We start from the raw sequence: 16,266 nt of genomic DNA, 5'->3' as shown, positions 1-16,266 counted from the left end.
CCCAAGCACTTGAGCCATTAGCAGGGTGCCCATTAGCAGGAAGCTGGAATCGGAAGTGAGCCAGGGCTCAAGTCCAGGCACTCCAAAGTGGAATGTGGTTTCCCAAGTGGAATCTTTCGAAAAAATGAGGCTGGCGCTGTGGCGTAGCAGATAAAGCTACTGCCTGCGATGCAGGCATCCCAAATGGTCCCCAGTTTGAGTCCCAGCTGCTCCATTTCCAATCCAGTTCTCTGTTAATGCACCTGAAAAAGCAGTAAAAGATGGCCCAAATCCTGGGGCCCCTGCACCCACGTGGGAGACTGGGAAGAAGCACCTGGCTCCTGCCTGACCCAGCCCTGACTGTCATGCCATTTGGAGAGGGAACCAGTGGATAGAACATCTCTCTCTGTGTGTCTCTCCCTCTCTATAACTCTGCCCCTCAAATAAATAAATCTTTTTTAAAAGATTACTTTATTTGAAAGGCAGAGTTACAGAGAGAACACACACACACACATACACACGGATCCTCCATCTGCCTGTTCACTCCGATGGCCGCAACGGCCAGGGCTGGACCAGGAGCTTCTTTGGGGTCTCCCGTGTAGGTGCCAGATGTCCAACTACTTGGGCCATCTGCTGCTGCTTTTCCCAGGCCATTCGCAGGGAGCTAGATGGGGAGTGGAGCAGCCAGGACTTGAACGAGCACCTGTATGAGCTGCCAGTGTCGCAGGCGGCACCTTCACCTGCTATGGCACAGTGCCGACCCCCAAGTTGAGTCTTACCTGCTGCACCAGATGCCTGCCCCAGGGGACATCCTGGGGGCCGGGGATGGCAGCTGTAGGAGCTAAGGGCCGACACCCGTCTCCTGGTGATGCAGCTGCGAACAGGGCTTACCGGGTGCAGCCCTAGTCTGTGCAACAGCATTTAAAGCCTCAGGAGCACCCTAGGAAGTAGAGACTGCTCTAACCTCTTCTCCGTGTGCAGATGGGGGCTGAGACATGGAGAGGGGGCAAGGGACTCACTCGGGTCACACAGCTAGGAAGCAGCACAGACGGCTGTGGCACAGCTTCCCGACCCCCGGCTGGAGTCTCTCGTTCTTCCGTTGCTCTCCGTGTATTGCCTTTCGGACAGACTTATCTCAGAGCGTTGTGAGCAGTCAGCGACACTTTAGTATGAACTAGACATTCTCCTCCCGTTACCGAATACCCATTGCTCTAGGTTGCAGCGCCCCGGCAGGGTAAGGGTTAAATAGTTGGGCTCTGCAGTCACAGTGCCTGCGATGGAACTCCCCATTCCCCAGCTGTGTACTTTGTTGAGCGACACCCCCAGTCTGGGCCTCGGTTTCCTGTGAAGTCGCCCATTCTCCAACTGAAGGTACCGAGGGGCCCCGCACGTTGTCAGCACCCCAGGCTCCGTGCGTCTGCTGCCCCCACGGAGATGAGGAACCAAAAGCAGGTTCTGTGGGAGGGAAGTACAGGAGTCCCCAGGCCGGGGCCCAGCGGGGGGACGCCAGAAGATGGTCACTCGGCCCAGTCACAGCCCAGCTGTACCATCCCCGCATTCACGCACCGCACCAGGGGGCTGCAGAAAGCCCACGGGAATGCGTGTTATGCAGAAACCGCGTGCATTTCAAAATACCTTTAAAGTGGCATGCACTTGCTTATTTCAAAATAAGTGACAGAGGGAGAGAATGAACTTGGCATTCACCGGGCCAGGCTGAAGCCAGGAGCCAGGAACTCCATCCGCGTCTCTCCCGTGGCACGTGGGTGGCAGGGGCCCAAGCACTTGGGCCATCTTCTGCCGCCTTCCCAGGCGCCTTAGCAGAGATGGGGAATAGAACAGCTGGGACTCTAAGAGGCAGGCACTCCAAGCAGAGACCTAACCACTGCACCACAGTGCCTACCCCCAACACATTTTTGCACCGAAATAAGCTTACCTTTTAATTCTGTATTTCCATAAACTTATTTATTTGAAAGGCAGAGAGAGAGAGGGCAGGGCAGTAATTTATACCCATCTGCTGGTTCACTCCCCAAATGCCCACAACAGCCAGGAGCTGCTGTGGACTGATCCAATCTCCCACCTCGGGGGTGCAGGGACCTGGGTACCTGCTGCCTCCCAGGGGGTGCATCAGCGGGAAACTGGACTTGAACCCAGGCCCACTGCTGTGGGATGTGGGTATCTCAAGTGGCCCTCCAGGAATGTCGGGAAGCCCTTGTATATTTGCATGGAGGGGAGGGGCCTGGTGCTCTTCCTGTTCCTGCCACACAAGGGCTCAGACCACTCCCTCTGGGGGGGGGGGGGCAACCCTGGTGGGGATGGGGTCCCCACCACAGTGGAGCTGAGACCACAGCTCCGGCCCGCCCCAGGCCTAGGCACAGTCACAGCCCAGCTGTACCTCTTGACTGCCCGGAACCGGGACACCCAGGCCTGCTGTTAAAACATGGAACTAGTTCCATGGTTTCTAGTAAACAGCCACTACTCACTTCCGGCGCCCAGGCCTACTCCAGCCGGACCGGCTCACCCCTCAGCTCCGGTGGGGAGGGGAGACGGGAATGCTGCCCATCCTGATTGGTGGACAGCCCTGCCAATATCCGGTGTTTTCTCTGGCTCGGCCAGTTATCAACCCCACCACCCACTAGGCCAGAGTCCTCCAGTGTGAGTGGTTCCATGTCATACACATTTCTGTGCATTCTTCAAGGCCCCACCTTAACGTCTCTTCCTTTGGGAAGCCCTCCAGGATTTCCTTACTACTCCAAGAATGAGTGGCTCCTCCCACCCCCTCAGCTCCCAAGAATCATGGACCCCTGGGCACTGGCCACTCTAGGGCCCTTTTTCCCCATCGGGGGACAAGCACTGGGGTGCTAGGGGCCGTTTCTGTTCATCTCTGTGGCCTTGATCCCAATGGCTGCCCCGAGCACACACAGACAGCGCCCAATCCAGGATGGAGTGAGGCGTTGGCTGCGTGACCATGTGCGTCTCCCCGGCCCAGGGGTCATCCCCGCAGTGGCGCTGCTGGCGGGGGCGTGAGGACAGGATGTGAGGCCCCAGGGCCCCGCGCTCTCAGGCTCTCTGGCCCCGTGGGAGCCAGGCCACAGCTGGAGGGAGGGTGGGAGGGTGGGAGGGAAGGGAGGTGGGCGCCGGGGCAGAGGAGACACAGCCACTCGGTGTTATTGTTGCAGAACCATTAAGTACAACTCGGAAACAAGCCGGGGGCGGCGGGAGCGCCGAGGGGGAGGGGCCGCAGCGGCGGGTGCTGGGGTCAGGGGGGCGCGGTCCGGGCTCGGTCCTGCTGGGGGCTCAGGCTGCCGTCATCCGAGGGGCTGGGCTTGCGGAGGCCTGGCTGCTTGTGGAGACCCCGCAGCTTGGCCAGCAGCTCCTGGACGAAGTCCTGCAGGCGGGGTGGGGGTGCGGGAGCTGAGAATGCGGGGAGGCGGGCACCCTGGCCCCACCCAGCCCAGTGTCCCTCCACCTCCCCACCCCGGCTGGGCCCCTCCTTCTGCTTCCGGGTCAGCGAGGGGAGGGGAGAGAGAGCTGGGGACCAGAGAGATGGGCAGGACGGACAGATGGGGGAGACAGAGGGAGAGGGACCCATCGGCAGAGGCTCAGACGCTAACTCTGGGTCAGAGACGCACACAGGGACGAGGAGAGCGTATTCGACCCGGGAGATGACCAGGAGGGTCCCCAGAGACCCGGGCCTGAGCCGGCTCCAGGGCAGACACGCAGTGACGTTTGTCCCGCGGGCGCCCAGGGCCCCGCGGAGAAACATGAATATTTTTCCCTTTTAAAGCAGGGAAGGAAGTGGGAGGCTGGGCGGCTGGGTTTCAGGGCCAGCGAGGATGCCGGGCCCCTGAGAGAGGTGGCGGGGAGAGAGCGCGCTGGGAGGGTGGGCCTGTGGCAGGCAGAGGCTGAGATGGGGGAGGGGGAGGAGTTCCCGCGGCAGATGGGGAGGGGGGAGGGGAGAGGAGGGGGGCTGCCCAATGTTCCCACAGCCTGGCGGGTGCTGGGGCCCAGGGACGTCTACGGGGGGCAGGAGGGGGGCCAGGGGGACTCACCTCTGTGGGGTTCGTGCAGGACTTCAGGAGTCCCTAAGCAACCAGCCCCCGGAAAATAAACAAAAAAAAATACAGTAAATAATTCACACCTACGCCTTGCCATGGCCAACCTTTCCCAGCAGAGCCCCAAGGCAGCAGGAGAAATGAAAGTCAGACTGCAGGGTGGACTGCCCAGTCTGAGGGTCTCAGAGTGAGCGGAGCAGGATTAGGTCACTGTGTCCCCAGGAGGTGAGAAGGTCACACAGCCTCCTGTAAACCCAGGAGAGCAGAGGCCGCTGGAGCAAAGACCCAGAGGCCGTACTGCCCAACTCCGCACCTTTGGAGCTGTGCGACCCGGGGCAGGCGGCGAAACCTCTCTGGGCCTGAGCTTGCTGTTGGAGCATGAACGCCTGCCTCGCAGGGTTGTGTGGGGCAACCGAGGGCTCCTCTGGGGGGCAGCTCTGCCCCCCACCTACCTGGATTTTCCGGCTTCTCTCCTCCTCGCTCTCCAATTCCAACAGCTCGTCAATGTTGACCTCATCAGGCATGGCTGCCTCCTAAGGCCGGGAGTAGGGTGGGGGACTGTGGTCAGGTCCCCTTCCCCTCCCATCCTCCCTCCCTCCCCGTCTTTGTCCAGGGAGCTCAGCGGCCGGCCCCAGGGCCCAGCTGGCGGGCTCAGGAACCATAATGTGGCAGTCAGGGACAGCGCCGCCAAGGCAGGACAGCTGGGAGTTGGGGGAGGGGTGACAGATGGGTCCATGGAGGCCTTGGGCCCAGCACCAGCCCAATGCCTGGGCCTGTGAGTCCCAGGAGCCTCGGGGCTGGCACGGGTCTCTCCTCTTGGCTCTGTTCCCACAGGGAAAACAGGCCTGATCGAGTCCTGGAATGTCAGATTCTGGGATTCAGGAGAGGGGCTGGCTTCTGTCCTTTCAAGGAAAAGTCTCAGCACTAGGTGCGGGGTGGGGGCGGGGGGGGGGGGTGCGAGCAGGCCAGAGCCCGAAGGAGCACCCCTGCCCCCTGGAGACCGGAAGGGTGGGGAGGGCTCAGGGCCAACCCCCCGCCCCGGGGCCAAAGGGCAGCCTGAGTGAGTGCAGGCAGGGGACCACCAGGGGCCCTAGGCTTGAGCTCTGGGCTCGCAGCGGCACAGAGCCGGATGCTGAGTGGCCTCTTGGGGCAGTGGCCCCGAAGGAAGCTGGCTCAGGATGGCTGCTGGGGACAGGACCCAGCTGTCCTCAGCGGGCGGCCCCTATGGCTTCAGACTCCCCCACCCACTGCTGACATGCTGCTGTGGGCTGTGGGGCGGCAGCAGCGGCTGGGTTTGGGGTGTCTGATGAGCCGGGCTGCATCCGAACCACAGCTCGGAACCACGGCTCGATGCTCAGGGCCCAGGACTGCCGGGGTGCCGTGGGCTTCGTCTCCTCTGTCTCACTGCCGTGTGTCCGGCAGTGCCCACCCTGGGGATGACCTCTCGGGAGGCCACCAATCCCCAGCGACTCAGTGAACGCACACGCGTGTGAGAACAGAGGCAGTGGGACTGTGGGGGCCAGCTTTACCCCCCCCCCAGCATGACTTCAAACAGCGATGAAGTTTGTGTCTGTCCATGCACTGGGGGCCTTCGAAAGCCGCGTGGAAAATGCCTATCAACGGAAAACCAATTTCCAAATAGTCTCCATGCACATTCCATTTTCCACGAAATTTTTGAAGCAGCCATGTGAGGCTGGAGCTTGGGCTGTGTGTGGGGGGGGGGGGCTGACCCGTGGCCAGGGCCTGTCCCTGTGCTGGTCCTGGCTGATCAGAGCCCCTTGTGCAGGACTTCCTGGTTGGTCACAGCTGGAGCCCCTTTGTGTGCGCCCAGGGTAGCTGTCCTCGCCTGTGGTTGTCTGCCGCTCCAGCTGCTGCGCCTGTGAGGAGCTGGGCTGGGAGTCGTGTGTGTTCCTGCGTGGTTGCTGTGTTGTGCGTCCGTGGCCTGTGCTGTTGTGTCCACAGCTGCAACCAGGTGTGGACCAGAAGCGTCCCTGGGAGTTTGTGTCTGGCTGTAGCTGCGTCTGCAACTGTTGTTTCCTGTGCTGTGCGCGCGCGGAGTGGCTGTGTTTCTTCCCTGTCACCCCGGCTGTCTGACTTCCCGACTCCCCCACCCTTTCTCCTGATGCCGGCCTCTGGCCTCAGCTTTGCCTCCTCACCTCCCTGCTGAACCCCTGGCCCTGGTCTGGGGGGTCAGGTGTGCGGTGGGGCGCGCGGTCAGGCCGGATGACCCGGCGGATGGGCGGTGTGTCCTGCCGCGTGCGCACCAGCGAGCGTGCACCCAGGGGCCCCAGGAGCGCAGGTCTGCAGAACCCCGTCCCCCACCCCCACCCCCGCCTCACCCTGCCGCGGTACAGCTCCTCCAAGCGCCCGTCGATCCACTTCTCCACGTCCAGCCGCCGCTGCAGCTCGCGCCGGTCGTACTTGACGGTGACACGCGCGTGCCGTTTCTGCAGCCCCCCGGGGCTGCCCCCCGGCCCGCGGGCCCGCGAGGGAGCCTGCAGCTTGCTCAGCACCCGCTTGCCCAGCCGCTGCGCTGCCATCCCCTCCGCCGGCCGGCCCCGCGCCGCGCGCTGTGCGCCTTCGCCGCGCATCCGGGGTGCCTCTTACGGGCCGGGGCGGGGCCGGCCGGGGGCGGGGTCGGGCCAGCTCCGCACGCCCTGGCCTCAGTTTCCCCGCCTGCCGACCGAGAGGCCACTGCGCTGGCTCGAAGCCCACCGGGTTCAGGCATGGGCGGGGCCCGGGAGCCTTAGGATAAGCGCCGGCGGTTGGGGCTCCGGGGCCTGGATGCCGCGGGGCGGGGTCCTGGGACAGACGGGGACCGAGCCGTGCCCACGCCCTCTGGCGGCCACGGGGGGCGGCACAGGCGTCCCCGCGCCGCGCTCCCGGCGAGCGGTCACGCCACGGGTCCCTCCCTGAGCCATCGTTTGTTGGTTCGCCCGTTCAGTCCCTCGTGCATCCACCTCCCCACCAGCTCGCTGTGCTCGCGAACACGAGTGCCCTGGGCGCCTGCTCTGCCGCACACCGTCCTGGGTGGGCACTGGACATTGGGCACAGACCCACGAACAAAAGGCAAGCCCAGGAGTCTCGGAGGCCACGTTTGCGTGGCGCGGACAGCAAGCGCAATCAGCACAGAACGTCCTGCTGTGCCTGCTTGGGGCTGTGGGCGGACAGGCGCTGTGGCGCCGCGTGAAGCCCGCTGCCTGCAACACCGGGGTCCCGGCTGCTCCGCGTCCCATCCAGCCTCCTGTTGATGCACCAGGTAAGATGGTGGAGGATGACCCGAGTACCTGGGCCCCTGCACGCACGTGGGAGACCCAGAGGAAGCTCCTGGCTTCAGCCTGTTCCCCAGTCCCAGCAATTCACTTTTGGGGAGTGAACCAGCAGATGGAAGATTCTTTCTCTCTCTCTATCCCTCTCTGTCTCCCCCATCCCTTCTGTTACTGTCTTTCGAATAATATTTTTTATTTTTGAAAATATTTTATTTATTTGAAAGAGTTACAGAGAGGGAGAGAGAGAGAGAATCTTCCATTCACTGGTTCATTCCCCAAAATGCCTGCAATGGCCAGAGCTGAGCCAATATGAAGCTAGGAGCCAGGAGCTTCTTCTGTGTCTCCACATGGGTGCAGGGGCCCAAGCACGTAGGCCATCTTCCCTGCTTTCCCAGGCCATCAGCAAGGAAGCCCATATGGGATGCTGGTGCAGCAAGTGGAGGCTTAACCTTCTATGCCACAGTGCCAGCCCCCGTGACTGTAATTTTTTTTAAAAGATTTATTTATTTGGAAGGCAGAGTTAAAGAGAGGCAGAGGCAGAGAGAGAGAGAGAGAGGACTTCCATCGCCTGGTTCACTCCCCAGATGTCTACAACGATCTAAAACCAGGAGCCAGGAGCTTCTTCCTTGTCTCCCACACAGGTGCAGGGGCCCAAGGAGTTGGGCCATCTTCTACTGCTTTCCCAGGTCATAGCAGAGAGCTGGATATGAAGTGGAGCAGCTGGGACTTGAATCACGCCCGTGTGGGATGCCAGCACTGCAGGCAGCAGCCTCACCTGCCATGCCACAGTGCCGGCCCCTGTAGTTTTTTAAAAGGACAAAATAACAAATGTTGGCAAGGGTTTTGAGAGTTTACAACTCTTACACATTGATGAAGGGACTGAAAACTGGTCAGTGGAAAACACTGGCAATTTCTCAAGAGACCCAGCAGGGCGGGCATTTGGCGTAGCAGTCGGGACAGTGTCTGAGATGGCCGCACCCAGATCACAGAGCTGGTTTTGAGTCCTGACTGCGCTCCCGTGTCTGGCTTCTTGCTGATCCAGGCCCTGGGAGGCTGGAGTGATGGCAGTCCCTGCCACCAGGTGGGAGTTGCAGGCTCCTGGTGTCAGCTATTGTGGGCTTTCTGGGGAGTGAAACAGCACTGACTGTGCTTCAAAAGGGTGAGTTATACGGTATGTGAATTTTAGCTCAACACAGCTGTTATGTTTCTTAAAGACCCACAGCCCTAGGGGCCGGCACCGTGGCACAGTAGGTTAATCCTCTGCCTGCGGTGCCTGCATCCTATATGGGTGCCGGTTCTAGTCCCGGCTGCTCCTCTTCCAATCTGCTATGGCCTGGGAGAGCAGTAGAAGATGGCCCAAGTGCTTAGGCCCCTGCACTCGCCTGGGAGACCCAGAAAAAGCTCCTGGCTTCAGATCTCCACAGCTCCAGCCGTTGCAGCCATTTGGGGCGTGAATCAACAGATGGAAGACCTTTCTCTCTTACTGTCTGTAACTCTACCTCTCAAATAAATAAATAAACTTGGCTGAGCAGTTGAAGCTGTGCGAGGTGTGGTCGCTTCTCAGCCCCTTTCCATCCATCACTCGCTTGGGATGATGGGAGGGCTCACTTCGTAGTGCAGCTCCCCTGGCCCTGAGCTGCCTCCGCCTTAGCTGTAACACCGGCTACTTCCTAACACTCTATGTCATTCGCTCCTTTTTATGAGAGCTGGCAACTGTGAGCAGTGCCCATGGAAGAATCATCTAGCCACCCCCGGCAGGAGGAAATGTTTTGTTCCTCTGCTTTCTAAACAACGGATGGAATTCTGTCCAGGTTTAATAATACACATGTAAGCTTAACCTCAGACATTTTTATTACCCTATCCCATAGGAAACATTGTATCTTAGTGTTTTTCTATCCCCTAGTAAACATTGTATCTTAGTGTTTTCCTGTCATGAGGCATATCAAGTTAGCACAACTTTAGGAGCTTCAAGCCGCCCCTGTGTGCAATCTCCATCTCACCGTGGTTCCAGATCTAGCCCAGTCATCAGGGCAGGGGGCTCGCCTGGGCAAAAAGCTACTTGTAGGGATGAGGTCTTTTTTATTTAAAAAATGTTTTTATTATTTATTCGAAGGAGAGAGAGAGAGAGAGGTCTTCCATCTGCTGGTTCACTCCCCAAATGGCCAACAGCAGCCAGGGCTGGGCCAGGCTGAAGCCAGGAGCCAGGAGCTTCATCCGGTCTCCCATGTGAGTGGCAGGGGCAGCTTCTGCTGCTTTCCCAGGAATATTAGCAGGGGGCCGGATGGAAAGCAGAGCAACCAGGACTCAACCAGGTGGTGGCTAAACCCACTGCACCACGATGCAGACCTCAAGGAGGAGGTCTCTGTTTTCTTGCTGGCTGTCAACCAGGGCCCGCCTTGGCTGCCAGAAGCCACTGCACACAGGCCCCTGCCATACGCCCCTCTGCATGAGTCCTCCTACAGTGCGGCTACCGACTCCCCTACAGCCAGACAGGTTTCTGTCTTCCCAGTAGGTAAGGTGGAGACTGGCATAGCCACATTGCTTCTCTTTGCCATGCTGTGCAGGTTAGAAGCAAGGCCCAGGTCCTGCTCATACTCCCAACAGGGAGTTCTACCGGGTGTGAACATGGGGGCTGCCCTAACGTATGTTTGCCACGAGCTCCTGGAGGCAAGTTAATATAGAAACGCAGCTACTTGTGTTCATTTTGAAAAGAAGTTTTTCTTGGCCAGCATTGTGGTGCAGTGGGTTAAGCCACCACCTGCAATGCCAGCATCCCATATGGGCACCGGTTCCAGTCCTGGCCATTCCACTTCCAATCCAGCTTCCTGTTAATGCACCTGGGAAGGCAGCAGAAGGTGGCCCAAGTGCTTGAGCCCCTGCATCCATGTGGGGTCCCCGCCATTTGGGGGAATGAATCAGCAGGTGGAAGATCTCTGTCTTCCGCTGTCTGTAACCCTGCTTTAGAAATAAATAAAATAAATCTTAAAAAATATAAATTCTTAACAATTTGAAATCATTCGGGCTTGCAATAGACACATCTTGAGTCTCTAAACTCTGTGATTATCCATATTCTTGCATTTATGATATATCAAAAATAAAAATGATAGCGTAATCATGGTAAGGATCAAGCTATTCTGTTGTTCTGTATATTCCTGTGAAGTTCATGTCTTAACTTTTTTTTTTACTTTTTAAAAATTTTTTGACAGGCAGAGTTAGTGAGAGAGAGAGACAGAGAGAGAGTTATAGACAGTGAGAGAGAGGTCTTCCTTCTGTTGGTTCACTCCCCTACTGGCCGTTATGGCTGGCATGCTGCGCTGATCCAAAGCCAGGAGCCAGGTGCTTCTCCTGGTCTCCCATGCGGGTGCAGGGCCCAAGCACATGGGCCATCCTCCACTGCCCAGCTGGGCCACAGCAAAGAGTGGATTGGAAGAGGAGCAACTGGGACTAGTACCCGGTGCCCCAACCGGGTCTAGAACCCGGAGTGCCGGCGCCGCAGGCAGAGGATTATCCAAGTGAGTCACGGTGCCAGCCCTATGTTTTAACTTTTAAAAAAAATATTTATTTATTTATTATAGAAAAAGCAAAGTGACAGGAGTGAACTCTTCTATCTGCTGGTTCACCCCCAAATCCCTGCAACATCTGGGGCTGGGCCAGGAACGCCATCTGGGTCTCCCACGTGGGTGGCAGGAATCCAAGTTCTTGGACCATCGCCTGTCGCCTCCCCGGTGCACTTGCAGGAAGCTGGGTTGGGGCTGCAGAGGAGCTGGGCTACTGACTGGCACTGCACATGGCGCGCGGGCAGCCCGAGCAGCAGCTCCCCCCGTTGTACCCGCACTGCCTACCCCTTGTCTTTAAACTAAGACCGTGCAACAGAGAGGGAATGGCAAGGTATAATGTTTTATTTGGTAAGGGCAAACTTGCATCTCTATGTAGAACATGTATTTTTCTGAATTTGAGGGCTATCTCTTGTTGAATTAAAATAACAGGGCCTGCCGTTGGGTACAGCAGTGAAGATACTGCCTGGGGTGCCTGTATCCTATAGCAGACTGCCTGCACTTCAGACTCCAGCTTCCTGCTAACAGGCATCCTGGAGGTAGCAGGCTGTAGTGCTTGGGCCCCGCCACCCACGTGGGAGACCCAGATGGAGTTCCTGGCTCCTGGCTTCAGCCTGACCATGAACCAGTGTATGGAAGTCTTTCTTTTTTCTTTTTATCTATCTGTTGTTCTGTTGTTTTTTTTTTTTTTTAATTTATTTTATTTACTTGAAAGACAGAGTTACAAAGAGCCGGGGGTGGGGGGGCAGAGAGAGAGAGAGAGAGAGAGAGAGAGAGGTCTTCCATCTACTAGTTCACTCCCCAAATGGTTGCAACAGCTGGAGTTGAGCTGATCCAAAGCCAGGAGCCAGGAGCTTCTTCTCTCTCTCTCTTTTTTTTTTTTTTTTTTTTTTTTTTTTTGGACAGGCAGAGTGGACAGTAAGAGAGAGAGACAGAGAGAAAGGTCTTCCTTTGCCATTGGTTTACCCTCCAATGGCCGCCGCGGCCGGCGCGCTGCGGCTGGCGCACCGCGCTGATCCAATGGCAGGAGCCAGGTACTTCTCCTGGTCTCCCATGGGGTGCAGGGCCCAGGTACTTGGGCCATCCTCCACTGCACTCCCTGGCCACAGCAGAGAGCTGGCCTGGAAGAGGGGCAACCAGGACAGAATCTGGTGCCCCGACCGGGATTAGAACCTGCTGTGCCAGCACCGCAAGGCAGAGGATTAGCCTATTGAGCCGCGGCGTCAGCCCAGGAGCTTCTTCTGAGTCTCCCACATGGGCACAGGGACCCAAGGACTTGGGTCATCTTCCGCTGCTTTCCCAGGTGCATTAGCAGGGAGCTGGATTGGAAGAGAAGTAGCCGGGACTCAAACCTGAGTCCATATGGGATGCTGGTACTGCAGGCCCAGGGGTTTAAACTGCTGTGCCACTGTGCCGGCCCCTGTTGCTCTAATAAATAAATAAGCACATCTTTTCTGTAAAGGTTTATTTATTTATTTGAAAGTCAGAGTTAGAGAGGGAGAGAGAGAGAGAGAGAGAGAGAGAGAGAGAGATATCTTTCATCTGCTGGTTCACTCCCCATGTAGGCATGGGCAATAGATAAATCTTTGAAATATAAAATAAAAAGCTACAGGAGAACACTGCTCTGGAAAAGTCCCTGCATGGGGTCCCAAACAGATAGCGCTAAAAACCGGGTTGTTCGTGCTGGAGCTCCGAGCTGAAATGCACAGCTGTGTGTCTGACATTCCAGAAATCAGGACTGGGAAGAAACAGGCCAGTGACCATGACACTAATCCTTCCACAAAAGAAGGAATCTGGAACAGTCTGACTTTCACCAATCCGTTATCTTTCTATTGTTCTGTGTCCCTGCCTTAGCCTTACAAGGCAAATAACTTTGAAATGATCAACTGGCTTTTTGTTCTTTTGTTTCTGCTTTCTCTGTCTATAGAACCAACCCTTTCTGCTCAGCCTACTAGAACGTTCATTCTATTTTACGGAATTAGGAAGTCTGATTCTGGGGCGGCGCTGTGGAGTAGAGGGTAAAGTCGCGTGGCATAGGGGGTTGAGCCTCTGCCTGTGCCGCCAGCATCCCATATGGGCGCCCTGCTAACGGCCTGGGAAAGCAGTGGAAGATGGCTCAAGGGGAGACCTGGAAGAAGCTCCTGGCTCCTGGCTTTAGCCTGGCCCAAGCCTGGCCATTGTGGCCATTTGGGGAGTAAATCAACAGATGGAAGATCTCTCTCTGTCTTTCCCTCTCTCTGTAACTCTGCCTTTCAAATAAGCAAATAAATCTGAAAAAAAAAAAAAAAAAGGAAAAGTATTCTCTTTCAATTGTTCTTTTTTTTTTTTTTTTTGACAGGCAGAGTGGACAGTGAGAGAGAGAGACAGAGAGAAAGGTCTTCCTTTTGCCGTTGGTTCACCCTCCAATGGCCGCCGTGGCCGGCGCGCTGTGGCCGGCGCACCGCGCTGATCCGATGGCAGGAGCCAGGAGCCAGGTGCTTTTCCTGGTCTCCCATGGGGTGCAGGGCCCAAGCACCTGGGCCATCCTCCACTGCACTCCTGGGCCACAGCAGAGAGCTGGCCTGGAAGAGGGGCAACAGGGACAGAATCCGGCGCCCCGACCGGGACTAGAACCCGGTGTGCCGGCGCCGCAAGGTGGAGGATTAGCCTATTGAGCCACGGCACCGGCCTCCAATTGTTCTTTTAAAACTATTATTATTATTTTTTTTTTTTGACAGGCAAAGTGGACAGTGTGAGACAGAGAGACAGAGAGAAAGGTCTTCCTTTTGCCGTTGGTTCACCCTCCAATGGCCGCCGCGGCCGGCGCACCGTGCTGATCCGATGGCAGGAGCCAGGAGTCAGGTGCTTTTCCTGGTCTCCCATGGGGTGCAGGGCCCAAGCACCTGGGCCATCCTCCACTGCACTCCCTGGCCACAGCAGAGGGCTGGCCTGGAAGAGGGGCAACAGGGACAGAATCCGGCGTCCCGACCGGGACTAGAACCCGGTGTGCCGGCGCTGCTAGGCGGAGGATTAGCCTAGTGAGCCGCGGCGCCGGCCTAAAACTATTATTTTAAAACTAACAAATACAAGAATGATTTTTTTACAAAATTTTATTCTGGAAAATTATCTTCTGGCAGACAAGAGATATACTAAAAAATTACCCGCTGGGGGCCAAATATGTGCATTGCACTCCCCAGGGAGGGAGGTCTACTCTGCTCCCAGCAGGGTGCCTGGCTCATCTTGGGTGGAGGAGGGAGGAGTGAAGGAATGATCGAGTGAGGGAGGACTCCTGTGTTTTCTCCCCAGCCTCGCCCTCCTGCCCCTAACCACCACCACCACCACCACCACCACTACCACCACCACCACCCCCCCAGGTTCGTGCACCAGCCGAGGTTCAGTGGGAGGGGGCGGGGTTCGGGATTCCAGGGCCCAGAGAGACCTTTGGCCTCACAGCTGGAGCTCCGCGGGAGATTACAGTTGCTGGTGTGAAGCCCTGTTTCATGTAAACACATGGTTTGGATAACTCAGCTAATGCTCTTCAGGTATCCCAGGAGCAGGAGGGAGGCCGCGCAGTGGGAGTGGCCCCAGCTCCTGGAACGGCTGGTTGGCTGCTCCTGACCATGGATGGATCCATTGTGAAGCTTGGTGTCTGGCCCTCCCCACCCTCCCTGAGCCCCCCTCCACCGCCCAATCCAAGTGATCTCTCATTTCCTTCCCAGCCCCTAAATCATTTCCCTCATGGCATGCATGCATAAGTGGTTCTTTTTTCTTTTCCTTTTTTTTTTTAAGCTTATTAGCTGTTAGACTTTTTTTTTTTTTAAATTTTAGTTAAAAGAGAGAGGCCCGGCGCTGTCATAGCCGGTTAAGCCTTCGCCTGCAATGTTGCCAATCCATATGGGCGCTGGTTCAAGTTGTGGCTGCTCTTCTTCCGATCCAGCTCTCTGCTGTGGCCTGGGAAAGCAGTGGAAGATGGCCCAAGTGCTTGGGCCCCTGCACCTGCGTGGGAGACCTGGAAGAAGCTCCTGGCTCCTGGCTTTGGATCAGCCCAGCTCCAACCATTGCGGCCATCTGGGGAGTGAACCAGCGGATGGAAGATTCTCTCTCTCTCTCTGGCTCTGCCTCTCAAATAAATAACTTTTTTTTTTTTTTTTTTTTTTTTTTTTTTTTTTTTTTTAGAGAGAGAGAGAGAGAGAGAGAGATATCTTCCAACCACTGGTTCCTTCGCCAAATGCCTGAAACAGGGCTGGGCTAGGTTGAAGCCAGGAGCCGGGAAGTAGGCATGGACCCGGGGACCTGAGCCATCACCTGCCGCCTCCCCGGTGTGCATGTGCAGAAAGCTGCAAAAGCAGAAGCAGGAAGTCAGGTGTCCCAAGTGTCGGTTTAACAGCTGCCCCACATGCCTGCCCCTGCCACTTACGTGTGATAACAATGCACTTACTTATTTTTAAAATATTTTATTTTATTTATTTGAAAGACAAGAGTTACAGAGAGAGGTAGAGACAGAGAGAGAGGTCTTCCACCCGCTGGTTCACTCCCCAGATGGCCGCAATGGCCAGAGCTGTGCCGATCCGAAGCCAGGAGCCTCCTCCGGGTCTCCCACACGCAGGTGCAGGGGCCCAAGCACTTGTGACATCTTCCACTGCTTTCCCAGGCCATAGCAGAGAGCTGGATCAGAAGTGGAGCAGCCGGGACTAGAACTGGTGCCCATATGGGATGCCTGCGCTTCAGGCCAGGGCTTTAACCAGCTGCACCACAGCGCCGGCCCCTACTTATAAAAGATTTATTTATTTACTTGAAAGGCAGGGTGCAGGATGTAGCGGGTAAAGCTGCCGCCTGCAGTGCCAACATTCCATATGGGCACCGGTTCAAGACCCAGCTGCTCCACTTCCAATCCAGCTCTCCATTATGGAGAGTCCTTGGGCCCACGTATCTCTCTCTCTCTCTCTCTCCTTCTCTGTAACTCTGACTTTCAAATAAATAAATAAATCTTTAGAAAGAAAGAAAGAAAGAAAGAAAGAAAGAAAGAAAGAAAGAAAGAAAGAAAGAAAGAAAGGTAGAGGGGGAGGGAGAAAGAGATCTTCCACCTGCTGGTTCACTCCCCAGATGGCTGCAATGGCCAGGGTTGGGCCAGGAGCCTGGAATTCCATCCTGATCTGCCAAGCACTTGGCCACCTTCAGGTGTTTTCCCAGGCACATTAGCAGGGAGCTGGACTGGAGGTGGAGCAGCCGGGACTCGAACTGGTGCTCATATGTGATACCAGAGTTGCAGGTGGCGGCTCAACCCGCTGTGCCACAGCGCCGGTCCCATTTAATAATGCATTTATTTTAATTCTCTCGACTGTCCTATGCTTCTATGCGTGCCCTACTACACCGCCGTGGAGAATCAGCTCATATGTGTCCCCCCCACAACAGACGCAGACTCCCAGGCTGGGT

General features: G+C 56.7%; 1 protein-coding gene across 1 annotated transcript; it reads right to left on the bottom strand.

The window, feature by feature from the left end:
- Nucleotides 1–3,143: 3,143 nt before the first annotated feature.
- Nucleotides 3,144–6,816, bottom strand: PPP1R14A (protein phosphatase 1 regulatory inhibitor subunit 14A). The gene is made up of 4 exons (XM_051846692.2): nt 6,371–6,816; nt 4,484–4,564; nt 4,029–4,061; nt 3,144–3,364 (listed from the first exon to the last, which is right to left on the bottom strand). Exons 1-4 carry the CDS (start codon nt 6,620–6,622, stop codon nt 3,236–3,238), a joined length of 495 nt encoding a protein of 164 aa, XP_051702652.2. The 5' UTR covers nt 6,623–6,816; the 3' UTR covers nt 3,144–3,235.
- Nucleotides 6,817–16,266: the final 9,450 nt, after the last annotated feature.

Source organism: Oryctolagus cuniculus, chromosome 18, assembly GCF_964237555.1.
Source record: "Oryctolagus cuniculus chromosome 18, mOryCun1.1, whole genome shotgun sequence".
In the NCBI taxonomy this organism is placed as follows: domain Eukaryota; kingdom Metazoa; phylum Chordata; class Mammalia; order Lagomorpha; family Leporidae; genus Oryctolagus; species Oryctolagus cuniculus.
Note: the sequence above shows the minus strand (reverse complement) of the source record. Positions and strands in the feature narration are given on the sequence as shown.